General features: G+C 40.9%; 1 protein-coding gene across 2 annotated transcripts in view; it reads left to right on the top strand.

Moving 5' to 3' along the window:
- LOC120985565 (golgin subfamily B member 1-like) overlaps positions 1–20,292 on the top strand; it is a 46,973-nt gene extending 26,681 nt beyond the window's left edge. For both annotated transcript variants that reach the window (XM_040413582.1, XM_040413581.1), the window contains 9 exons: positions 937–995; positions 1,141–6,254; positions 9,768–11,556; positions 13,006–13,146; positions 13,636–13,767; positions 14,372–14,469; positions 16,380–16,505; positions 18,117–18,207; positions 19,273–20,292. In XM_040413582.1, coding sequence (XP_040269516.1) covers positions 937–995; positions 1,141–6,254; positions 9,768–11,556; positions 13,006–13,146; positions 13,636–13,767; positions 14,372–14,469; positions 16,380–16,505; positions 18,117–18,207; positions 19,273–19,404 — 7,682 coding nt within the window. In that variant the 3' untranslated portion in view covers positions 19,405–20,292. The remainder of the gene's footprint in view (positions 1–936; positions 996–1,140; positions 6,255–9,767; positions 11,557–13,005; positions 13,147–13,635; positions 13,768–14,371; positions 14,470–16,379; positions 16,506–18,116; positions 18,208–19,272) is intronic.
- Positions 20,293–26,324: the final 6,032 nt, after the last annotated feature.

Below are 26,324 nucleotides of genomic sequence, written 5' to 3'. Positions count from 1 at the left end.
AAATGAAATGCGTGTTAAATATGACTAACTCCCCCCCCCCCCTACAGTACATGGGTGAATTCCATTTCCTATGGACGAGGGGGCTTAGTCATATTTAATATAAACACCTGAGAATTACAGAACAGTCCTTGGACAGTGTTTATATTAAAAGTGACTTAAATCTTCCCCCCCTGCCATCCATAGGAATACACCCATGTATTGCAGTATATGGGTGGATTCCTATGGATGGCGGGGGGTTATAGTCCTATTTAATATAAACACAAGCCAATATTGGTACAGTCCCTGAGCAGAGTTTATATTTAATGGAATTATAATCCCCCTGATCTTTAAGAATACACCAATGCAGAGTACATACAGTACATTGGTACATTCTTTAGGATGATGGGTGTTATAGTCACATAACAGTGTGGCATCCAGAGATCCCCCCCCCTCCCCCCCCAAAAAAAAAAACTGTCATCCAGAGATCCCGCGTATCAGTTTGTCCTCCACAGATCCCCCATTTACAGACCCCCATTAGTTCAAAACCCTCCAAAAGCACACTATTTGGTTCCAAATATATATATTTTTGTTTTTCTTAATTTCCTCCTCAAAAACCTAGGTGCGTCTTATAAAGCGAAAAATACAGTATATTTCCTAAGTTACAGACTACAAATAAGCCCTGTTTGCAGCACAATATTTTCACTCTGTTACGCTATTTCTTATATTCCCTTTTCTTGCTATCTTCCTGACAATTAGTACAGACATTGCACTTCTTTTACCACCATTTTCACCGTTTATATTTACACTGTCTTAGATTTGGGGCATTCATACCTCTGTTCTAACACAATATTAAATATACAACACAAAAATAACACCGTGTAGTTTATTAGTACTTGACTAAAGACTGAGGTAAAGTTGACATTCTAAAATGTACTGTTAAACAATCTTACTTTGTAGGTGAAGATTCTGATGCCATATCTACAGGAAGTTATCAGGAATCAGTAGCGAGTCACCAGGTGAGGTACAATCTGTAACTACTGGGCTTGAATGCTTGTGAATTTTGGTTTCTGCTGTTTTCAAGTTGGAAATATATATGCAAAGACAGTTTATATGTAATCTTCAGTTATCTACATTATGACCATTCCCTTTTTTTCTTTTAAGGTGTTGCAGTCCACTATTTTGAATGTACAGACAAATTTAGTATCTCAAGAGCTTGTTCTTGATGTTGCCATTGAAGATTTAAAGGAGAAGCAACTGTCTATCCTCATGATGGACCTACTAGATACTCAGGAAGAAATTAATAAGCTGAAAGGAGAACTGCCGGTGGAAGGAAATCTAAATGAACCAAGTGCACTCAATGAGCAGGCCATAGAAAAGAGTAAATATATATCAGAGGAAGCTGACACGTACATCCAGACACATGACTCTTCTGATCTCAAATACCAGAGTATTAATGCAGACAAAGATAATGAAATTATTTCATTGAAAAATACAGTTGCTGAGCTCCAAAATCAAATTGAGACTATAACATCTGAGAAGGCGCAAATCTCATTAAAGTTTGAGACACTTGTAAATGAACAGACTACAGCTCAAAAAGTGCAGGCATCAATTGAACGTTTGGAGATTGAAAATCAACAACTGACTGACTATGAAAGCCAAAATATACTTTTAGAACAATTAAAGAGTTTGGAAAATGAGTCCAAGTCTAAAGACTTAAAGATCACCGCTTTACAGAAAGATCTAGACCATATGAATATTCTACTGTCTGAGCGGAGTGAACTTTCAAAGCTACAAGAAAACCAGTTGGAAGAGAAGGAACGACACATGGAAAGCCTAAAGGAGATACTTGGCCTTAGTCAAAATAAAGAGGTGAGACTGTCTGAGGAACTTGCAAATAATGAGCGTGAAAAAGTCTTACTTCAAGAACTGCTTTCACAAAAAACTATAGAAATTCAAGGCCTTCAAGAATCCATTTCAGAGAAGGATCGACAAGTTGAAGAGATAAGCCTCAGCTTTTCTGATAAGGTGGTACTTCTAAATGAGGAGAAATATTCCATGAGTAAGCAGATAAAAACCCTGAAGGAACAGCTGAACTCAACCATCCAGGATCAAGGGGAGGGTGAAGAATTACTACAGGCATTGAGAACAGAAAATATAGAAATACATTTACAAATAGAAAAGGTAGCTAAAGAGAAATGTCACTTTCAGGAAATGTTTGAATCTGTTCAGAGTGAGCTTGGTGAGTTGAACAGTCAGTTGGAAACTGTAAAATTGAAGCATTCCGAGAGCCAGGAAATTATTAAATTTGCCCAGGAAGAGCGAGAAGTGCTGCAGATAAAATTACAAGATCAGAAAAATGAACTCTTGAAGAAACAGAAGGAATTTGAAGAGCTGCATATTCAGTTAGATACTCAAATGAATAACTATGTACAGCAGCTGCAACTCCTAACGGAACAACAACAGAGTAGTTTGGAAGTAATTGATAGTTTGCAACGTGAAAAGACTGCATTAGAGTGTCAGTTACAGGCTTACCTAAACAAATCAGAACATGAGGTAGAATTAAATGAAAAAGGGGAACTTCAGGCTCAACTAGAAGATCATAAAAAAGAGATTGAGCAGCTGAAAAGAAAGTTACAAGCCTCACTAGTTAGCAAAAAAGAGCTGAATCGCAAAATCTCTAAACTAGAGAAACAAACTGTTAACCGTGCAGTGAACCAAGCCAAAGACTTTACTAGCAGTGTTGATCCGGATGTAAAATCCCTTGTTGAAGAGGTATCTGAACAAAGCATCATCGAAGATGGTCTAAAACAGCAACTGAATGAAAGAGAATCTGACCTGGAAACTTGTCGTAAAGAACTGGCTGAAAAAAGTGCAGCTAATGAGCAGTTTCAGAACTTGATTGAAGAATTAACTTTAGAGCTAAGAGAGAAATCAAAACAGATTGAGTCTTTAAAAAGTGAGCAGACAGAGAGACCTTCAGCAGAATCTCCTCTGTCAGATGCAGTAAATGCTGAGATTAACGAGACAAGAATTCAACTTGAAAACCGAATCGCAACTCTTGAGCAAGACAAAGAGATCTTGCAGAAAAAAGTTCAGGAGGTTTTGAACTCTCGCAGAGATACCATTAAAAAGGCACAAGAAAAAGACCGCCACCATCGTGAACAGCTAAAGCAGCAGAAAGAAGAATTTAATTTATTGCAAGAAAAGTATGAAAAACTACAATTAAATCGAAGGGAACATCAGACTGATGAAGTAGTCCTTGAAGAAAGAGATACACAAAATTTAAGGCCATGTATATCAGGAAAGCCACAAAATAGTAATATATCTGAACATCTTATTTCCATATCTATTTCACAGGAGAATTCTGAAGAATCACATTGGGGAAAGGAATGGGTAGATTTTTCATCTGCAGGCATGGAGGGCCCTGTGGCTGACAGGTCAGCCATTTTGGATTTGACAGTTAAAAACCACGAAATGCAGATCGAAGTCCTTCAGTCCCAGAAAAATGAACTGGAATTAAATGCTTTACAACTAGAAGATAAAATAAAGGGCCATTTGGAAGGGATTACACATCTGCAGGATAGCATAGACCAATTAACTAGAGAACTACAAAATGAGAGAGAGAAAAATTTGAATTTAGAAATGCAGGCATCCACACTGAAAGCAGAACTGGAAAGCCATAACCAGGAAATATCTCAACTAAATGAAGTTACAATCAGGAATTTAAAGGAGGAATTAATGAGGAAGAAAGAGGAGATTGGACAACTTCACCAGGATTTGGAAGTTGTAAATGTATCTCTTAAGAATGGAAATATGTTGTTGGTCGAGAAAGCTGATGTTATATTGTCCCTTAAATCTCAGCTAGAGGTTCAGACTAAAGAGTATGAAGCACACCACAGAAGACTTGAAATGCAATCTCTCGAATCGCAAAATAAGCAGGAAGAAGAGGTGGCGGAAGCAAAGGGCAAGCAACAGCTTCAAAGAAAGCTTCAGGCTGCACTGATCTCTAGAAAAGAAGCACTGAAAGAAAAAAAGGCTTTGAAACTAGAATTGGACACTGTTATGAATCTTAAGGTTGACCTGTCCAACAAACTACAGCTCTCGGAGGGTTTGGTTAACCAACTAAATGTTGACAAAGATACATTGCTTCAGAAAGTATCTGCTCAGAAAGTAGAGAGAGGCCAGCTTATTGCTGAAATTGACAAACGTTTATTGGAAAACCAAAATTTGGAAGCTTCATGTGAAAGCCTAAAACTTGCTTTGGACAGTATAACACAAGATAAAGCTGATTTAAGGAAAGAATTGGAATCCTTGAAGTTGTCTCAAAATTCTCAGCTATCTGAGTTGCAAGAAAAACTTACAGACTTGCAGAAGGAGTATGAGACACTACTACAGTCTTATGAGAATGTGAGCAATGAAACGGATAGGATGAAGCGTGCAGTAGAAACGGTGAGACAGGAAAAGCAAGAGTTATTTAGTAAAATAAAAAGTGTGGAGACTGAAAAGAAACAAGTAGAGAATCAACTGGAGGAGGCAGAACAAGACATTGAAAATATGAAAGAAAAAATGAGGAAATTTGCTAAGTCTAAGCAGCAAAAAATACTTGAATTGGAAGAAGAAAATGAAAGATTAAGGGGAGAATTGCAACCAGCAGTGGGGGAGCAGAAGTGTAATGCAACTGATGCAGAAAATTCCAGACTAAAAGAAGAGATTAGTAAGGTCCACTCAGAAAACCATAGCCTAACACTTAAGTTAAAACAGATAAAGTCTGAAAAAGATATGGTAGCTCAAGAAATAGAATTGTTAAGAGTCCAGTTACATAATCTTGAGTCTCGTGTACAAATGAGTCAGCTGGAGCATACATCTGAAATACACGAAGATGTCGTTATTGAAAGTAAGGTTGAGACGGCTTGTGCACAACTTCCAGAAACTGAAGAGGTAATTGAAGAACAACAGGCATCTGTAGAGCTGGCTTCAAAATATGAGATAAACCAACAACAAGAAGCCTTAGAGGAAAATCTACAAATGAAAGAACTGATCAGGAAGCTAGAAAGTGATATCATGATGAAGCAAAATGAAATAGAGCGTATGGATGGAGAAATAAAGGCTTTGATAGGTGATAAGCTTAGCTTGAAGACTCAGCTGACAGATTTACAAAGTAGGGTTACTAATATGGAAATAGAAAATGTAGAGCTTGAAAAGAAATATCAGATAGCTGTTGGTGACCTGGGTGAAGTTAACAGGCAGAAAAATGCCATTGAACTTGAGAAGGATGAGCTAGAAGAAAGGCTAATGAACCAGATGGCTGAGCTCAATGGAAGCATTGGTAATTTCCAGCAAGATGCTATGGATTTGCAAGTAAAAAATGACAGCCTGCAAAAAGAGTTAAGAAACCTTAAACTCCAGTTAGAGGAGGAAAAACGACAGATGGAAAGGCAGAAGATTGAAGCTCTGTCAGAGGCACAAAAGGAGTATGTGGAAAAGTTAAAATCTGCAAATCGGAGTGCAAAAGGTGGGAAATCCCAGTCAAAGGAGCTTCAGGAGTTGCTCAAAGAGAAGCAGCAAGAAGTTCGACACTTGCAGAAAGATTGCATAAAATATCAGGAGAGTATCAGTAGTTTGGAAAGGACAATAAAAGCTCTAGAATTTGAGCACAATAAGTGTGAAAAAGAAAAACTAATCTCTAATGATAGACTAATGAAAGCAATGGAGGACACAAACAAGGCTCAGAATGATCTAGCATCTTCTCGTGTTCTGCTTGATGACACACAGAGTGAGGCAGCAAGGGTCCTAGCTGAAAACCTGAAACTAAAGGACGAAATGCGGACAATAACTGAAAATACAACAGAAATGCTGAAAAGGAAAGAGGAAGATATGGAAAGAAGACTTGAAATAGAGAGAGACAAAGATGGGAAACAAATGGTTAATTTAAAGGAGAAAATACATGCACTGCAACAAGAAAAAGAATACCTTGAGGCATCTATTGTGAACTTACAAAGCCGTATGAATGAAAAGGACCAGGAATTCAAGGACTTACAAGGCAACTTAAATCAAAATATAGCTAAGCTTGCAGCCTTTACTCGAAGCATGTGTTCTTTGCAAAATGATAGAGACCGTGTTATAGAGGAGTCCAAAAAGTGGAGTGAGACATTTACTAATGCAATGCAGAAAAAGGACATTGACCTAAATGACAAGGAGAAAGTTTGTTTGGATCTTAAAAATGAACTACTGCATATAACATCACAGCTTGAAGAATGTAAGGTTGAGGTAACCAGGTATGATTGTCCTTCTGATTCCTGACATATGTAGATTGTCCCTGAAACATACTGTGCAAAGGTATTAGTCAGATGTGGAAAAATGCTGCAAAGTAAGAGTGCTTTCAAAAGATAGAAATGTTAATAGTTTATTTTTATCAATGGACAAAATGCAAAGTGAATGAACAAAAGAGAAATGTAAATCAAATCATTATGCAGTGTGACCACCCTCTGCCTTCAAAACAGCATCAATTCTTCTAGGTCAGTGATGGCGAACCTATGGCACGACTGCCAGAGGCGGCACTCAGAGCCCTCTCTGTGGGCACCCGCACACTGAAAAAAAATCGATGATGTACCGATATGCCTTAGACTTTTTCTGCCATTCATCAGCGCAAGGAGCACTATGAACAGCACAGACAGCGAATTAAATGTAGGCAGGCTATTATAGCTGAATAATAAAGTATATGGAAGATATTCTATATTGGACTGTAGTATTCAGGGTAAATTGCCGTGTTGGAACTTTGCGATAAATAAGTGGGTTTTGGGTTGCAGTTTGGGCACTCTGTCTGTAAAAGGTTCACCATCACTGTTCTAGGTACATCAGCTAGGAGATTATTTCAAACATCTTGGAGAACTAACCAGAGATCTTCTGTGCATGTAGGCTAGGTAAAATCCCAGACAGACTTGATGTTGAGATTAGGGCTCTGTGGAGGCCATACCATCCCTTCGAGGACTCTTTGCTTTACTTTACCCTTAAGATAGTTCTTAGGGTGGGTTCACATCACTTTTTTCCCATCTGTTTAACGTATACAATAAACATATACGTTAAACGGATGTCTCAAACTCTGAAGATAGTTCTTAGGGTGGGTTCACATCACGTTTTCCCATCCGTTTAACGTATACGTTAAACAGATGCCTCAGACTGATGCCATACAGTGGCATCCATTCACCATAGAGTTCCATTGTAGGAAAAAAATAAAGTATACATTTTTTACCGGACTTGCAGGATATGTCAAACGGAGGCATAAAACATTATGTGAACCCGCCTTAACCTCTTCAGGACACAGGGTGTACAGGTACTCCCTGATGTCCTGGTACTTAAGGACACAGGACGTACCTGTACGCCCTGTGTATTTCCGATCACCGGCGGGCGGTGATCGGAAACCAGTGCCTGCTCAAATCATTGAGCAGGCACCTCGGCTAAATGCGCTGGGGGATCCCGTGACCCCCCCTCATATCGCCGCAAACCGCAGGTCAATTCAGACCTGCGGTTTGCGGCTTTTTATGGTGCGGGCGGTGCCATCGGGTCCCCATGGGGCTGTAGGGGGGACCCGATGGCATGAAAGGCAGCGCGATGCCTTCCTGAGGCATCTGCGCTGCCTTCCGGTGACGAGCCTGTGAGATCCATCCCCCTGGATCTCACAGGCCGGAAGCTGTATGAGTAATACACACAGTATTACTCATACAGCCAATGCATTCCAGAAGTATTGGAATGCATTGTAAAGGATTAGACCCCCAAAAGTTGTAGTCCCAAAGTGGGACAAAAAAATAAAGTAAAAAAAATAAAGTTTTCCCCCAAAAAATCATATGCACCTCAAAATAGTGCCAATCAAATCGTCATCTCATCCCACAAAAAATGAGACCCTACCTAAGATAATCGCCCAAAAACTGAAAAAACTATGGCTCTCAGACTATGGAGACACTAAAACATTGATTTTTTTTTTTGTTTGTTTCAAAAATGAAATCATTGTGTAAAACTTACATAAATAAAAAAATTGTATACATATTAGGTATCGCCGCGTCCGTGACAACCTGCTCTATAAAAATACCACATGATCTAACCTGTCAGATGAATGTTGTAAATAACAAAACCTTGCCTCACAAAAAGTGTAATATAGAGCAACCAAAAATCATATGTACCCTAAACTAGTACCAACAAAACTTCCACCCTATCCCGTAGTTTCTAAAATAGGGGTCACTTTTTTGGAGTTTCTACTCTAGGGGTGCATCAGGGGGGCTTCAAATGGGACATGGTGTAAAAAAAAACAGTCCAGCAAAATCTGCCTTCCAAAAACCGTATGGCATTCCTTTCCTTCTGCGCCCTGCCGTGTGCCCGTACAGCAGTTTACGACCACATATGGGGTGTTTCTGTAAACTACAGAATAAGGGCCATAAATATTGAGTTTTGTTTGGCTGTTAACCCTTGCTTTGTAACTGGAAAAAAAAAATTAAAATGGAAAATCTGCCAAAAAAGTGAAATTTTGAAATTGTATCTCTATTTTCCATTAAATCTTGTGCAACACCTAAAGGGTTAACAACGTTTGTAAAATCAGTTTTGAATACCTTGAGGGGTGTAGTCTCTAGAATGGGGTCATTTTTGGGTGGTTTCTATTATGTAAGCCTCACAAAGTGACTTCAGACCTGAACTGGTCCTTAAAAAGTTGGTTTTTGAAAATTTCTGAGAAATTTCAAGATTTACTTCTAAACCTCTAAGCCTTGTAACGTCCCCCAAAAATAATGTCATTCCCAAAATGATCCTAACATGAAGTAGACATATGGGGAATGTAAAGTAATTACTATTTTTGTAGGTATTAATATGTATTATGGAAGTAGAGAAATTGAAACTTGGAAATTTGCAAATTTTTTCAAATTTGGTATTTTTTTTTTTATAAATAAAAAAGATTTTTTTTTTACTCCATTTTACTAGTGTCATGAAGTTCAATATGTGACGAAAAAACAATCTCAGAATGGCCTGGATAAGTCAAAGCGTTTTAAAGTTATCACCACTTAAAGTGACACTTGTCAGATTTGCAAAAAGTGGCCTGGTCCTTATGGTGAAATAAGGCTGTGTCCTTAAGGAGTTAAAGGGGGTTATCCAAGACTGTAAAAATGTCCCCCATATGCCAGGCCCTTCAGAGTGAATATACTTACCCTGCTCCCTGTGCCGCTCCTGGTCCCCGCACCGCCGCTGCTGCTTCTCCCCATGCGCGGATAAAATCCAGTGTCGGGGGATCAGCCAATGGCAGGCAGGGACGAGCCTCCCTAGCATCGTGGGTGACGCTAAGGAGGCTTGTCCCCGCCTGCCATTGGCTACTCTTCCCCCCCCCCCGGATGTTTTCATCTGCGCACGGGGAGAATCTGCATCGGCGGGGCCCAGAAGCGGCGCAGGGAGCCAATTAAGTATATTCATTGTGAGGGGCTCGGCGTATGGGAGACATTTTTATAGTCTTGGATAACCCCTTTAATGACTGGCTGTATGTTTTGGGTCATTGGCAATAAATTTAGAGCCAATTAGACGCCTCCTTGAAGGTATACAGGCAGATACTTATCCATCATGGAGGAGTCTGATTGGTTACAAATTTATTCTGCAGCATGAAGAGATTTCCTTTTTTATTCATTCACTTTGCTTATTTTCATCAATTAACAAAATGCCTTCTTACTTTGCAGCATTTTTTCCACACCTACAGTACCTAAAACTTTTGTACAATACTGTATATTCTACTTATCCCTTTTTGTTTTATGTATTTGTTTCAGACTTCAAACAGAAAATAAGGAACTTGTCATAAGCGGGCAGACTGAAGCAGAAGCCCACCTAAAATTGAAAGATTCTCTGTTGGAAGAGAAAGCAATTCTTTCATCCTCTTTGGAGGAAGAGCAGAAGAGGCAAAGTGCTTGTCAGCAGGAACTGAGATTGCGCACTCAGGAAGCAAATGATAGGCGTAATCAGCTGGATGCTCTTGAGATAGAAGTGAACCAGATTAAATCTGAAAATGAGAATCTGCTGGAATCAGTAAAAAGCTTAGAGGCAGAGGTCCAAAACTGGAAGTTGCACAATGAGCAGATTCAGAGTGATCTACAGGCTTCCAAATCACTTATAGAACAGTTACACAGAGACCTGGAGCAGAAGGAGCAAGATGTGGTGCAGTTGTTAAATTCTCGTGATGAAGCTGTGAGTAAAGCAGTTAGTGAACTGCAAGATGTGCATGCTATTGAATGCAGAACACTAGAAGATAGACTCAAAGAAAGTGAGAGGGGGAGACTAGACATGCAAGACCAAATAGAAGAATTAAAAACTCAATTAAAAGCTGCACAAGAAGAGTTTGACCGAAGTAAAGGCCAGCTGGAGTCCTTCACCAAGTCTATGTGCTCACTACAGGAGGAGCGAGAACGCGTTTTGAGTGACTATCAACAGTTAGAGCAACGGCATCTTGATGCAATTCTTGCCAAAGATGGCCTAATTCAAGAGGCAGCAGCAGAGAGCAATACGCTATGTGAAGAATTAAGACTGTTGCGTAGTCGTACTGATGACTTAAATGCACAAAATGCTAAATTGAATGCTCAGCTAACTCGCTACCGGGATGACTTGAAAGAGCTTATTTCATTGAAGGACTCCCAACTGAAACAGCTCCTGGGTGAAAAATTGCAGGAGATTGAAAAACTAAGACATGAGCAAAGTAACCAAGAGCAGCAGTTGGTCCAAGAAAAAGGCCAACGAGAGATTTTACAACAGGAGCTAGATGAAAGCAAGTTAGAAAAGCAGAGGTTACTGGAAGAGGTTAATAACCTAAAACTCAATGTATCTCAACTGCAAGCTGAAATTGGGACCCAAGAAAATCAGCTTAAGCAGGCGAAGGAAGAGATGCAGATTTTGAAAGATCAATTGATGCAGATGCAGAAGGAACTGGTTCATGTTCAAGAAGAAAGTTCTCGCATACAGGTAGAAGCAGAACAGAGAGTGAAGAGCGCAGAAGATGAACTGAGTAAGAAGTTGCAGAGCATGCAGCATGATACTGGAATCTTGCGTAATGAGACCGAGACGGCAGAGGAACGAGTAGCTGAACTTGCAAGAGATCTAATGGAATCTGAACAGAGGTTGCTAACTGCAAATGAAGAAATAGCTGGTCTTAAAGCTCAGCTCCAGGCATTTAAAGGCTCAATGAGGTCTTTGCAGGACAGTCATGATTTAGCTCAAGAAGAGATACAAAGACTTCAGGAGCAACTGATGGACGTATCTGTCCTGGATACAGAGCTCAGTGCCGTGAAGACAGAAAAGGACCGTCTCAGTACCATGTTATCAGAAAGCGACGAACAGCAATACACATTAAAAATAGAGCTCAAAGATCTTACTAAAACTTTACAAGCTAGGGAAGAAGAAATAACAAGAATGGCATCTGAACTTCACACCTCACAGACACAGCTGCAAAACATGTCCAAAACAATGGGTAATCTGCAGGAAGATCACAGTAGGCTGCAAGGCACCTTGAAGACCCCACGCAAAGAAGTTGAAAGGAGTTTGCAGAGTCCTTCCCAAAGAGAAACAAAGGTACAGTATTAAACCTGTCACAGAGTAACAGTATTCACATTAACAAATAGAGTAGCTGTAGCCTTATGGACAAGAGTAGACCTAAAAATCCAAGGTATCGAAAATGGAGGAAAAGTAATGTTGGAGACTGACGAAGAATTATGCTCAAGTAATTGTGCAGTAAAGGAAAGCAAATACAAAGTATTAATGATTTAAGAGCTGAAAGTCAAAACTGTTAGACACGCAACCATAGCCATTGTTGGAGACTGTTCACAAATAGTTTTACTGAGATTGAAATAGAATACAGGTGACAATGGGGATCCAAGGAATGGAAAAGGAGTACTCTATACAAGGATAAAACCTTGAAATAAGACACATTACACAGCCAAAGATTGCAGTGTGGTGCTGCTTACATCACAAATACAGTGAACCCTCAGGATTTCTTTTGACATGTCGTATCACGGCCAGACGGATTGAAATTAATACCACTGTTTTTAACGGCCATTAAAAACAAAAACACTGTGCAAAAAAGGGACCTTTTCAGGGGTTAAAACTTCACCACTTGCACATGAGGGAATACTTGCTCCGTACTAGAGGCAGCAGGACCTGATGCTCCCAACTAGGTCCTGCCGCATTCAGTGCAGAACGAGGATTCCTGGGATTGCTTGTGGCCAACGAGAGATTTTTTTATTTTTTTAAAGAATCTGTCAACACTAGGGAAGATGGGGGACTATTATACATACTAGAGTGCTATGTGGTGACCATTATATATAGTAGAGTACTATGTGGTGTGTCGTGTGCATGTAGCTTTTAGGGTAGGATTGTTTTGTTAAGCAACAGAAGAGATCTGGAAGATTCATCAGGTGGAGATTTATCAAACTAGTGTGATGGAGAACTGGCTTAGATACCCATGGCAACCAATCAGATTCCACCTTTCATTTTTCGGAGCTGCTTTGGAAAATGAAAGTATCAATCTGATAGGTTGTCATGGACTGTCAGTTTTCCTTTCGCACCAGTTTTGATAAATCTCCCTGATTTGTCCTTACTAGTCCAAGTACCCTGAACCACTTAGAAATATATACTTTTGGACTCCGTGTTTGTAGAAATTGGCAGTGAACAAAGAACAATTAAATTGAACGATAACAGACACTATGAATTGATGACTGTTAAACTATTAGGGGTTGTCCGGCCTAGGAGTTGACATCCCCAATGGTCATAACCTGTGGCCAAAGAAAACGGCTCACCTGTCGTCCTTCCATTCCCATGACGCTGCTTCCAGTCCCGGCTGGACCAGCATTTGCTTGATTTTGGGACTGCTCTGACCAATTACTGGCCTCAGAGGTCACGTGTTACATCAGCTTGTCACCAGCAGTGCTAGGCATAACTCTGTCTATGTTTTATCTCGAGTGTCCCTAGAAGTACCCCATCTAGCAAAGAATTGTTTAAGTTTTCATGGGATTTATCTTTCAGATCTCTAATAATGAAGACAGCAAATCGGGTGAAGAACTACAAAAGGTGCAGACAGAAGTGCAAAACTTACATACTCAGCTCAGTGAAACACTTAAACAGGTGCACCTCAAGGAACACCGAATCCAGCAACTGAACTCAAAGGTCAGCTATGAAAGTACTCTGGTTGTTGAAATGCATTCCAGTTCATTGCAGTCTGTAACGTATGTATGGCCCTAGCACGTGACGCAGGTGTGACTGCAAGGAGTTAATTAAAAAAAAAAATTTAACCAATAGAAATCAGAATTTTTAGCTTGAGATTTTTGAAGCATATCTGTGCCACATAGAGATGTTTTTTTTTTTATTCTTCCCATTCATTTCAATAAGAGATTCTTGGCTGATTCTGCCCCAAGCTAGGGCATGTTGCATCTTTTTTTTCGCACTTAGTTTTTACACGTGTTAAAATAAAAAAAATGTGCTGCTTCCTAATTGAAAGGAATGGGAGGCAGTTTTGAGGTGTTTCTTGGAGCTGATTTTGAGGCAGAAACACTCCAATATAATCGCCAAAAAACTCTTTCTGGGAACTATTATGCTGCTGTGCCCATGTATTCCCTTAAATTCCTCTTTATAGTGTGTTTTTTTTTTTCTTTACAGTTTTCTCAGATATTTGAGGAGAAAAATGCTTTATCTATACAATTGCGTGGAAGCAACCAGCAACTACGAGATGCTACCAGTCGATCTTCATCTCTTGAACGACAGCTTCAGGAATTGCAGCAAAAGAACTTGGTAAAAATAAAATAGGGGGAGATTTATGAAGCTTCTTTGCCAGTTTTCTGGGGTTGAAAAGTCACAAGTTTTGGCGCAAGTCTGACACATTTCACAATGAGTGCACCCGAAACCTAGCATACATTGCACCTGAAATGTACTCTAGTTTCTGGCTGACGCAGATTTCAGTTCTGCAGCATGGGTGGCCCGAGATGCGCCTCCTATTAATTGCACGCCAGCGTAGCACAGATTAAGACCGTCATACAAAACACTGGTCTTAGTAACTCTCCCCCATAGTCCTTCAAAGGAGCACCAACGCAAAACTCGTCAAGAGTGGAGGCAAACTGTAAATGAATGCCGCTAATTCTCACAGTCTAACAGGGCTGAACAGGGGCAGGACCCATATTGATCCGCAGCCATATTGTTACAGGGGTATTCCAGCCATAGCCAGTAAATCTCTATGACGAGGATGTAAATGTACTAATAATGTAATTTTCATTAGCAGCCCATATACATTAGATGGATGCTGGCAGGGTAGATAATCGAATGTGTATGGGGGTGGGGGGTAATTACCAAACTTTGTGGTAAAAAAAATCTGTATTCATAGAAAGTTTGTCTATGGCAGGAAACCTTGCCAACAACTGATTCTGCCCCTGGAGCCCCACAGGAGAAAAAGGAACCACCAATGGAAGCAGATCAGCAACTCTTGGAACTCCAGGAAAGGTGGGTCGTTTTTTGAGTTTTTAGTTGCACATGTAATATGTATCGGAGATATACAGGACTGTACTTTATGTAATTAACTGAAGAAAGGTTGCTATCTAACCAATTTAAAGAGGACCTGTCACCGCTCCCAACATGTCTGTTTTAGTAACTACTTGCATTCCCCATGTAATAATAACTCTGGAGCATCTTTTCATAGAACTCTTTTGTTCTGCTACTAGAACTGTCCAATCAGTGCTGCCACTGTGAGACTGTGCAGGGACACCCCCCCCAACTGGTAATGCCTAGTTGAGGATAACTAAAGGAACGGAACGACATGGAGGTATATGAAAAGAGGCTCCCGAATCCTTATTTACTAAAACAGACATGTCAGGAATGGTGACAGATCTTCCTTAAAGGGCTTCTCCTGGAAAGATACTGAAAAAACGTTATTATAAATAAACTCTTAAATGCCTTTAATTATTTAGAAGAGCTCGTTTAGTCTAGGGGACAATCAGTGAATGAGCTAAAATGGCGGCTCTAAGATTTATGATCACAAAATTCGTCCTTCTCCTGACACTATGTAAAGTCTGCCGGTCTCGGCACTGTGAAGCTGTACATTATGTGCAGATGACAGCTGAGATAACTGCTCCGCTGTGTCCCTGTGCTTCAGAAGGGAGTTTACCTCATCCCGTACTCGGAGGCTGAAGGGTAGGAATGAGGACCAGATACGCTGCTGTAGGGGGAGGGGCGTCATTACAAAACACTTCAGCCTGGCGAGTACGGGCTGAGGAAAACTGCTTTCTGAAGCACAGGGACACAGCGGAGCATTATCTCAGCTGTTCTCTGCACATAATATACAGCTTTACAGTGTTTATATCGACAGACTTACATAGGGCTCTGTGCTCTGCTTTCTCACACCGGCCGTCCTGCAGTGTCACGAGAAGGACGGATTTTATGATCATAAATCTAAGAGCTGCCATTTTAGATCCTCCACTGATTGTCCCCTAGACTAAATGAGCCATTATAAATGGGGATGAGATTTTTGGTTCTTGTTGTGGTATTTACTGAATTGCGTTATGGATTCCGTTACCATGGACCATAACGCAATTCCATGAGGCATTACATCATAATAGAAGTCTATGGCCTGCATAACGGATCCTTCTGGTTTACGTTATGCAGGAGAGGTCTCCAGCATAACGTAAACCAGACGGATCCGTTATGTAGGCCATAGACTTCTATTATGACATAATGAATAACGGAATGCCTCTAAAGGCAATTGTGTTATGGTCCATGGTAACGGAATCCATAACGCAATTCAGTTAATACCACAACACAAAACGAATTTCAGAATATGAAATTCGCTCATCCCTAATTATAAAATAATTAAAAGCATTTAAGAGGTTTTTTTGTAATAACATGTTTTTTCAGTATTTTCATTGTTATCTTTCCCGGAGAACTCCTTTAAATATTAATGGCTTATTCCTAGAAAAGGGGGGGTGGGGGTCCAACTCCCACGACGCCTGCTGAGGAACTGTATGAAGGTGGCTGGAGCTCTGTACATGTGGTTGTCACTGTGCTTGGTACTGCAGCTCACCCCTATTCTCCGCTCCATTGTTTTATTTTATTTTGGTTTATTCATTTTGTGACTGTTGTATAGTGGGAGGTGTATATACTTTGTCCAGCAATCAGGTTGCTGGTTGTAAGGAATCGCGACAACAAACTACGCCAAAAAACCAGTCCACTGTGAAAGGAATAAGGGAAGAGCAATCACCTTTTCAGTAATATCAGCTTTAATACATTTTTTCATTTCAGAGGTTTGATGTGGCAATAGATGACCGCAGTATTGCTTCTTTCCTGTCATTCTGAAAAGTGGTTGGAAGTTGTGTGTAGTGCTTTTCTTATCATTTTAGTGCATATGTCTGTATATACAGGTATTTGGGATTAAAGCAGCAGAATACTGAGCAAGAACAAGTGAGATCAGTCCTGGAGCAACAGCTGAGAGAGGAGCGCCAAATATCAGAGTGCAGGATTCAGGAGCTGGAAGAAAATCTAAACCGGTGAGTAAATGCAGCCATATGTATTTTGCAGTCCGCAAACCGTGGATCCGCAAAATAGGAATACTAGCCATATGCATGCCTTATTTTCAAATAGAAGTGCATATTCTTTTTCACAAAATGGACAAAAATAGGACATGTTCTATCATTTGTGGACCAGTCCCCAGATGTGGACAGAACACGACCCAAAAGAAATAAATGGGTCCACGTGTGATCCCTGAAAAAGTGTGGATCAGACGTGGACGCAAAATACAGCCACGTGCGTGAGTTCTAAGTGCATGGAGTTCTGCAACTGCAATTTTGATGTGTAGAAGTTTATAGAAAAAAATCTACCATTGCAGATCTGAGTAAATATCAATTTCCTTGTGTCTTCGCTATTGACCATTATAGAAACTTGTAGATTTTTGTACATGGCTACATATATAGACCAACAAAAAACACCAGAAATCACTTAAACCCAGGTTTATTATAAAATAAATAAATAACCTGATTTAAATTTTTTGACGGCTTCATTTTAATATCCGTTTTATTTCTGTTAGCCCCTTCGTCTCATGGTTCTGGTCAACCAAGCTTTATTCATCCATTTTCTAGTGGCAAAGTTCTGCTCAGTAGTAACTGAGAAGTCCAGGATGGCAAAAGTCGTACATTTATCCACTGCCTCAATATTGAGATTTGATAACCAAGCTAAAGTTTGAAGTTGAACACCATAGCTCCTGAAAAGATATTTGAATTAATTCTTTAAAAAAAAACAACATCCTCTTCAAGTGAAGGAATTATAAGAAAATGTTTCTTCCAAATCGGAGATATCGCGATCTTATTGACCTATGGCATCAGGGGCGTAGTTAAAGGCTTATGGGCCCTGGTGCGAGAGTTCAGCTTGGGGCCCCCCCTTTCCTCAGTGCTTTGTGGCCAGGGGCAGGGGAGCACATAGCCTTCGTGGTGCCGGAGGCAAAAATTGAAATGCCACTTCCTCCCCCATACCAAATTCTTGACCTAACCCCTTCCCTCCAGCCAGATGTGTAACTTGACCAGCATGCCCTTTCTATAATACCGGTGTCTTCTTATGCAGCACAAGGGTCTTTGGGCTCCTGGGCCTGGTAGTAACTGCTACCTCTGCACCCCCTATAGCTACACCCCTGTATGGCATATACAGTTAAGGGTCAGTAGGTGATCTTTTGTGAACACTTGACAAAAGTGTCAATTAAGCCTGACCTGATGTTGCTGCGCCTATCTTTTATATGCCTTGTACTGTGCTGCTTTATTATTTAGCAGCACTGGAACTGAGGGGTTTGAATTGTAAGTATAATTTGTAATTGTTTTAACCCATTACCTGACATTTTAACCATTTTTATTTGAACTTGGACAACCCTGTTAAGTTGCTAATATATAAACAGTGGTGATCAAACGGTGGCCTGCACACTATCTGTTATAGGTTATGCTGACTAGTTACAGCAAATAAACATGAATGTTAATATCAGTTGTAAGGATACATCGAAGACTATGGAAACGTATAAAACCTTATTAGAACTATAGAAAAACCATAGACGTCCATAAATGTGATGGTTATGAGCTGTCCAATATCTTCATATATCATGTCTTGTCACCCTATTTTAGGCTTAGACCACATGACTGGTCAACTTCTCAGGACTCGGCGCCACATGAGCTGTCATTGCTAATTGAAACCCATGGAACTGCAAGTGTTAAGGTAGGTATTAAATCTAATAAAAAATGTGCTGGCTCTTAACATATTTTTTTTTTTTTTTTTTTTTTTTTTTTGGGACCAAAGCCAGAAGTGTATCCAAAAAGAGGAAAAGTATGAAGTGTATCAGTACTAATAGGTCAGAGCAACTAGACTTGAAGACGTTTCGCTAGTCATTGAACTGGCTTTCTCAGTTAGAATGACTTGTACAAGAAATCTCCAGCATTAAATATTGGTGACTCATGCTTCAGTCAGCATAATCTGTTTAAAGGACAGTATCCGCTGCTGGGTTAAAGAGTAACTGCAGTGACGGGGAACATTTTTGTATTCTACTTTATTTAGGGAAAACGTTTATTTGTGGTAGAAAACTGGCTGAAACATCCCTTAGCAGCACTCTTTCAAATGAATGTTGCTAAGGGACATCCGTCTTCTATCAGCATAAGAGAGATGGCCTCTGTCTGCCCTGCTCACTCACAGCCTGGTGGGCACAGGAGCCTTATGTGGTAAAATAGATTATACATTTCCCCTTTTTTGTAAATATAATGCAATCCCTCCCTAAAACTTCCCCCTGCCCTCCCGGCGTTCTGACTAATGAACCAGCCGCCGGGAGCGATTCCTGACTGAGCGGTAAGCCCTCACTACAGGCAGTGCAGGGAGAAGCGGTTATACAGTATATAAGGATAGCTATGGGGTATATAGTATATAGGGGGCTGCTGCTCTTTCCCCATCACAGCTCAGGAGGCAGTTGAAGGATGTAACTGAGCATGTGCGGCCTTCTCAGTGAGCTGGTCAAAGAAATAAGAAAAAGAACAAAGAGCAGGTACCACTATACAGATACGTATACAGCAACATTTTTCATTACATGCAATTATAAAAGTATTCGGATCCAGGTGCTGGCTTGAAAACTCTAGAATATTTTTTCGTGGAACAACCCCTTTAAGTGCTACCTTACAGGCCTTTTCCATACTTTTGTATTAGTGTGTAAATATTCATTTTATGTAATGCTTACCAAAAGAAATGTTCATATATTGTGGTTCTTCATTATTCCCTTCTGTTTCTTAACTTCAACAGACACGAAGCTCGTCTTTACGGAGATTTCTTCGGTTTTTCTTGTGTTCTCGCACCAAGGCCCCCCTTCTCTTCTCCGTTTACCTACTATTCATCCATGTACTGCTATTCCTCTGCTTTACTGGACACCTGTGAGTGAACATGCCTCAAACGGCAAACCCTGGAGAGCATCAGACCCTGCATGCTGCAATCCATCAGGAAATAAACTAAAACCACAATTCGTGCCAATCGATAGAGCTGCTCTGTGGCATCAGTACCTGATGGTAATAGACCAGGGCTACAACACATAAAACCGTCATTAGTATGAGCACAGGAAGCAGGACACGTGTAATCCTGCCCAGTTCACCTTTGTTGCCTTCTCCACAACCCAAAGCCTGACTTTTTGCTTCTTGTGATTTTTTGAATTTACCTTTTATTCTCTTTGGGCATTTTTTGGTCCTGACTTCCTCATCTGCACCTTTTTCAGCAGTACGATTATAAAACTAGAAAAATTGTATGTTTGTCTGTAAAACCTTTGTATAATTCTACCAAATCTGCTAACCCCTTCAAGGAATCATTGAGGACTGAAGCATATTTATTATAATTAATGCACAAAGACCAAAACTTTTCGTTCCTGTAAATGTTTTGTATTGATGACTTTATGCAAAACGGCTCTCAACAGCTAAAAGGTTCTATACTAATTGAAATGGCGGGCATTTTATTCTTTTCATGTAGAGATTCCCTTTCTTCAGTTTGATGATGTTTTAATGGTATACAACACAATGGGGGAGATTTATCAAAACTGGTGTAAAGGAAAACTGGCTTAGTTGCCCTTAGCTACTTTGTAAAAATTAAATTTGGAATCTGATTGATTGCTATGGGCAGAATCTCCCACAATGTCTTGTCATATTAGTGACTGTTTCACCCTCAGGCACATAGAAATGCAGTCTTCTGGAAGTGGCTTCCATGTGCACATGCAACTTCTGTATAAAAATAGGAAAAGCGTGGCCTCGTCAAGTGTAGAACTCATATATGCAATTATCTCATAAAAACAGAAGTTCTCTGTGAATTCTGAAGGCATTCACAAAGTACATGTCCGTAGGATTGGACACCATGGAAATATATCCGATTATACCTTTATAAACTCTTTATACGCTAAGTATGTCAGCTTGCGGACACACAATTGCCTCTCTATCGCCTTTGAATTCTTTACACATATTCTAGACCTCATGTAACATAACTGTCTGACCACAGCAACCAATCAGAACCTGGCTATTATTTTCTTAAAGTGTAACTGCCATTCTATTTTTATTTGTGTAATGTGTAGGGGCAGTGATACTGACCATTTTTGTAATATACTTTAATTACTGAAATCGTACATTTCTATTAGAAAAATAGCTGTAAAGTGGCCCATTTTAAGCCTTCGCAACGCTCCCTTACATAATTGTGGAGACTCGCTCAACACTGACCGTGTTATGTAAACAGAAGACAGAGGAGCGTTGCTAAGGCTCAAAATGGGCAACTTTACAGCTATTTTTCTAATAGAAATGTACAATTTCAGTAATTAAAGTACATTACAAAAATGGCCAGTTTCATTGCCCCTACACATTATTAAAATAGAACGGCAGTTACACTTTAAAAGCATCTGACAAATGAAAGCTGGATTCTGATTGGTTGCTATACACAAGGCCACTCAATTCAAAACCATTTTTATACTTAATGCCCAATGTGTATTAGGCTACTTTCACACGGTATTGAGATCCGTCATAGAAAACGGATCCGTCCTCCATTGACTTTCAATGGAGTTTATGACGGATCCGTCTTGGCAATGTTAAAGATAATACAACCGGATCCGTTCATAACGGATGCAGATAGATGTATTATCAGTAACGGACGCATTTTTGCTAGACCCAGATCCAGTAAAAACGCTAGTGTGAAAATAGTCTAAGTTCTGTGGGCTTCAACCTAAACACCATATACAGTACCGCATGGTTCTTGGTGCACTATAGACAAGCCACTGTCTGATGTTGACAATAGATATGTCATACTGCAGCTGTGTAACACCTTGTACATGTACATCGGAGGTGTGGAACATGATGTTTACATGCTGTGTGAATGCTTGTTCTGTGTTATACATAATGTATTTTATACTGTAATCTTGTTGGCCTCATTTTTTATGCACTTGCACATTTTTATTTTTTATTTTTAAGTACTAGGCTATGGGCAGCATCACAACCACTTTTTTTTGTTGTTCCAGTGCATCTAAAACGAAACACGAAGTCACTTTGCAATATGTCCTAACTAACCTTTTCCTACCATTGTGGGTCTACCACCCTGCAGACCTATGCATCATCTCCATGGTAACAGACAACAATCAAACCCTGTATAGTCTGATCCTGTAGCCTTACATTTTCCCATAAAGAAAGTATGACCGCAGACTATATAGGGCTTGTCTGTAGTCTGCAACTAGTAATGAGCAAAGTGAGATGCTTCATCCAATGTCGCTTCGTTCAAAACTTCAGAATAATACTGTATGGAGATCGGTCTCCGTACAGTATTAGAATGTATGGGCTCAGATGAGCCAAAGTTAGTTATTCAACGAAGTCACGCGTGACTTCGTGAATAACTTCGGTTGCTGATTTTTTTAAAGTGGAAAACCACTTTAAAACTTGAAACCAAACTCCGCTTCGGTTCCGACTGGGTTTCAAGTTTTAAAGGAGTTCAGTTTCAAGTTTTAAAGGGATTCTGTCACCAGGATTTACCCTACAGAGATATTCATATGTGCCCATCAGTCTCCTTGTTTTGTATTAAATGATCCCACTCTTCCTGCTCGGTGTGTCTTTTTTTTTCCGTCAAAAAAGCGATTTTATAGATATGTAAATTACCTTGATAAGGAGCCCAAGGGGTTGTCCCACGATCCATTGGAGCCCGGCCGTGCCCATCGTTCCGGAGCCCAGCACCGCCTACCAGTTAATGTATTCACTGCACTTGCCCTGACATCATTCCTTCCAAGCACCGTAATCTCGCGCAGGAGCAGTGTACACAGTAGTCTGCGCCCGTGCGGACTACTGGCACAGGCTTAGTCGATCCAACTGCGCATGTGCCGGCGCATCTGCCGACAACCCCTTGGGCTCCTTATCGAAGTAATTTACATAGCATTAAAATCTCTTTTTTGACAAATAAAAGACACACAGAGCAGTAAGAGTGGCATCATTTAATACAAAACAAGGAGACTGATGGGCACATAATATCTTTGTAGGGTAAATCCTGGTGATAGAATCCCTTTAAAGTGTTCACAAGTGACTTTGTGAATAACTGACTTTGGTTCATCGGAGCCCATACATTTTTATACTGTATGGAGATGGATCTAACATACATAGTAACAGTTTATGAGGCCGAAAAAAAGACCTCTGTCCATCCAGTTCGGCCTGTTATCCTGCAAGTTGATACAAGTTGATCCTATAAGTTGATATCCTGCAAGTTGATACAGTATTGATCGGAAATTTTTAACAAGGCAACTTTGGATGTAGCATCCGAAGCTCACTTCGCTCATTACTATCTGTAACCATGGAGGACAGATACATTTGTATATGGGCTATATAAACAGAATGGCAGGAAATTAGGCTCCATTCACACAACAATATTTTTTGCGGATTCATTTCAATGGGGCCATAAAAAATATGAGAGCACACCGTGTGTGCTGTCTGTATCCGTATGTCCATTCCACAGCCCCGCAAAAAAGATAGAACGTGTCCAATTTTATCTGTTTTGTGGAGAAGAATAGACATTGTTCTAATGGGTCAGCAAAAAAAAAAACGGATGCAACACAGACATCATCCATATTTTTTTTGTGGACCGCAAAATACATATGGTTGCGTGAATGCACCCTTAACTAGGACCCATTGCAGAGTGACTATTTCATTTTAGGATACCAGGCCGAACTGGATAGACAAATGTCTTTTTTCGGCCTTATGTACTATGTTACCATGTTAGATGCATTGACACTGGAGATGAGCAAATCGATTCAGAAAAATTTGCCGGACAGTGAGTAGCGACACAAGCTCATAGACTCTGCTTCTGATAATGGAGCAGACGCTGCGCACGCGCCGCTGTGCTTCCGTGTACTGGCACACACAGTGACTGCTCAAGTAGCAGAAACAGAGCACCACAGGCGTAAGATGTCTGGCCTTCTCAATCAAGCGGCAGGGGGTGGGTCCTCAGATCCTGGACCCCCCGTCACAGGTGCAGAACTCTGCTTGATGAGACTGATCGATTCGCTCATCTCTTAGGTTTGTGATGTGCACAGAATTTAAAGCTGTTAGAATTAGAAAAGGTTTGCATGTTTTTTCCCCAGAAAACCTCTCTTGGATTGTGTCTGGTCTTGTTCAGCCCCATTTTAGTGAATGGGATTGAAGGGATACACTGCAATACCAAACATAGCCCATGGACAAGAGTCATATTTCTGGGATTGATAGAAACTGATTTTTTTTTTTTTCCTAATGCTGCTCAACCCCACTAATTGTGCAATTGATTTTTCAGTGATCTTATCTAAGTTTGATTAACCAGTGTTTTGATGCATACATGATCTTACTTTACAGCCTGCCTCCAGCCAAGGATGTGCGGTGACTTGCTTTCCCTTTCATCAACACTGTATTTCTTATTAAGTCATGCCAGTCTCTATGACACTGAGGGTAATACTCTATTAAAAGGGTCTTCTGCAAAGATTAAAGCCAATTGGTTGCGGGACTTATAACCTTGTAATAAAGAAGAGGCATTGTACAGCCATGATATCATTCCTATGTACAAAAAGACAAATTTTAATGTGTGTGTAATATAGTATAATAAAATTCCGTTGATCTGGCATCGGACAGTGACTTGGTCTGGTATAAAGTAATTATCCTGAACCTTGTATCATCAAAGGGTATAGACACATTTGGGGTATTTTTTTATTCATTTAAATGTACTTTTGGCTGAAAAGCATTTTTTGAATAGGACTTACTAAAAGTGTTGCTTGGCTTCTGCTGCTGCTGTTGTGTATCACAGTACATAACAGGCTGCTGTTCACAGTGACATCCATCAGACCGCTACAATCTCTCTCTCTTCTTCTGAACCAACTTTGATTTGGTCATAAATCAGACTAGAAGATAGTTCAGGAGTGGCTGGAGAATCAGCCATGTGTCAAGTTTTACTGTGAACAGCATTCTGTAGCCTGCTATGTACTGAGCTATTTATTTTATAAAACCCTATTTCAGAATGTGTTTCAGCCCAAAATACATATATACCTGTACAAAATACAACAATGCCCCCAAAGGCTTCCATATCCTTTAAATATTTTTGTAGCTTTGATACTTTTCCACCTATTGGGTCACTTTGACACCAGATTAAAGGAACACTGTACTCTATCTATGGGATATCTGTTTGTTTCTGGAACCTGGATAGGAGGAGCATATACCATCATTAATTGCCCTTTATTGCAGTACATCCATGTTCCAATGTTAATTATGAATAAAAGTTATTTTTTTAAACAGTTGGATGACTCTTTTAGAAACGACAGATGCAGAAAATAACACAAAAAAATATATAATATTCAAGCATAATTAACATTTTCTGGGAATAATTAACTTTTCAGTGATGCCTGCACCCTGCCTCCACCAGCTGCTCTGGTTATGTATGCTGGCTTCGTACCGAACTTTAGGATTTTTGGACCCCAAACCCGAACTTTTCAGTAAAAGTTTGGGTTTGGTGTTCGGCGAGTTAATGGCACTTTTTGAAAGGCTGCAGAGCCCTCCTTCAAGCCCAAGCCTCCCTCACTGGACTCCCGCAAGAAGCCCTCCTTCAAGCCCAAGCCTTCCTGGCGCCCGAGGGCACAGTCGGCCTGCCCGGCTGCTCCCAAGCAGTCTTCCGCATGAAGGGGCGCCCCCACCCCTCGTGGTGGGGGGTCGCCTGCTCTCTTATCAGCGGGTTTGGAGGGCTCATGTTCAGGACGCATGGGCTCTAGAAATTGTAACATCTGGTTACAAGATAGAATTCGTGTCCAGACCGCCGGAACGTTTTTTCCCTTCTCGCATTCCGGGGGATCCGGCCCGTGCCTCGGACCTCTTGATGGCAGTTTCCTCCCTTCTGGACCAGGGGGTTATTACCCCATTTCCCCCAGAGGAACAGAGCACAGGTTTCTATTCAAACCTGTTCGTGGTCCCAAAGAAGGAGGGGTTGGTGAGTCCGATCCTGGATCTAAAACTGCTCAACAAGTTTCTGCGGGTACGGAGGTTTCGAATGGAATCCCTCCGCTCCGTTATTGTTTCTCTTTTTCCAGGGGAGTTCCTCGCATCTGTGGACATCCAGGACGCCTATCTGCATGTCCTGATCGTAGAATCTCACCAACGATTCCTGCGCTTCGCCATTGGTGGTCGACACTATCAGTTTGTTGCCCTTCCTTTCGGATTAGCGACCGCCCCTCGGGTCTTTACCAAGATCCTGGCACCGCTCATGGCGCTTCTTCGTACCAGGGGCATTCCCTTGCTCCCCTATCTGGACGATATCCTGATAAAGGCCCCCTCGCTTCCGCAGGCCGAGGACAGCGTCCGGATCACTATTCAGACTCTGGAACAGTTCGGCTGGCTGATCAATTTCCCAAAGTCCTCTCTTCTCCCGTCCCAGAAGCTCTCCTTCCTGGAGATGATTTTGGATACCTCTACCGCCAGAGTATTCCTGCCAGTCTCCAAGTCCTCCCAGATCCAGGGGACAGTGTCGCACCTGCTGCGCTCACTGTGCCTCTCCATAAGGGAGTGCATGCGAGTCCTGGGACTTATGGTAGCCTCTTTCGAGGCCGTTCCATATGCCCAGTTTCACACTCGTTTGTTACAACAGGAGATCCTTTCCCTCTGGGACAAGACCTCTCGTGGTCTGGACGATCGCATCCGCCTGTCGCAGCGGGTTCGGGCAGCTCTCCCTTGGTGGCTGTCCCCGATGAACCTGAGGTCGGGAAGATCCTTCCTCCCGTTTTCCTGGACGATCGTCACCACCGATGCCTGCCTCCTGGGTTGGGGCGGCGTTCTCCAGTCTCGCACGGGAAGGGA

Source organism: Bufo bufo, chromosome 1, assembly GCF_905171765.1.
Source record: "Bufo bufo chromosome 1, aBufBuf1.1, whole genome shotgun sequence".
NCBI classification, from domain to species: domain Eukaryota; kingdom Metazoa; phylum Chordata; class Amphibia; order Anura; family Bufonidae; genus Bufo; species Bufo bufo.
This window is presented reverse-complemented; position numbering and strand designations above follow the sequence as displayed.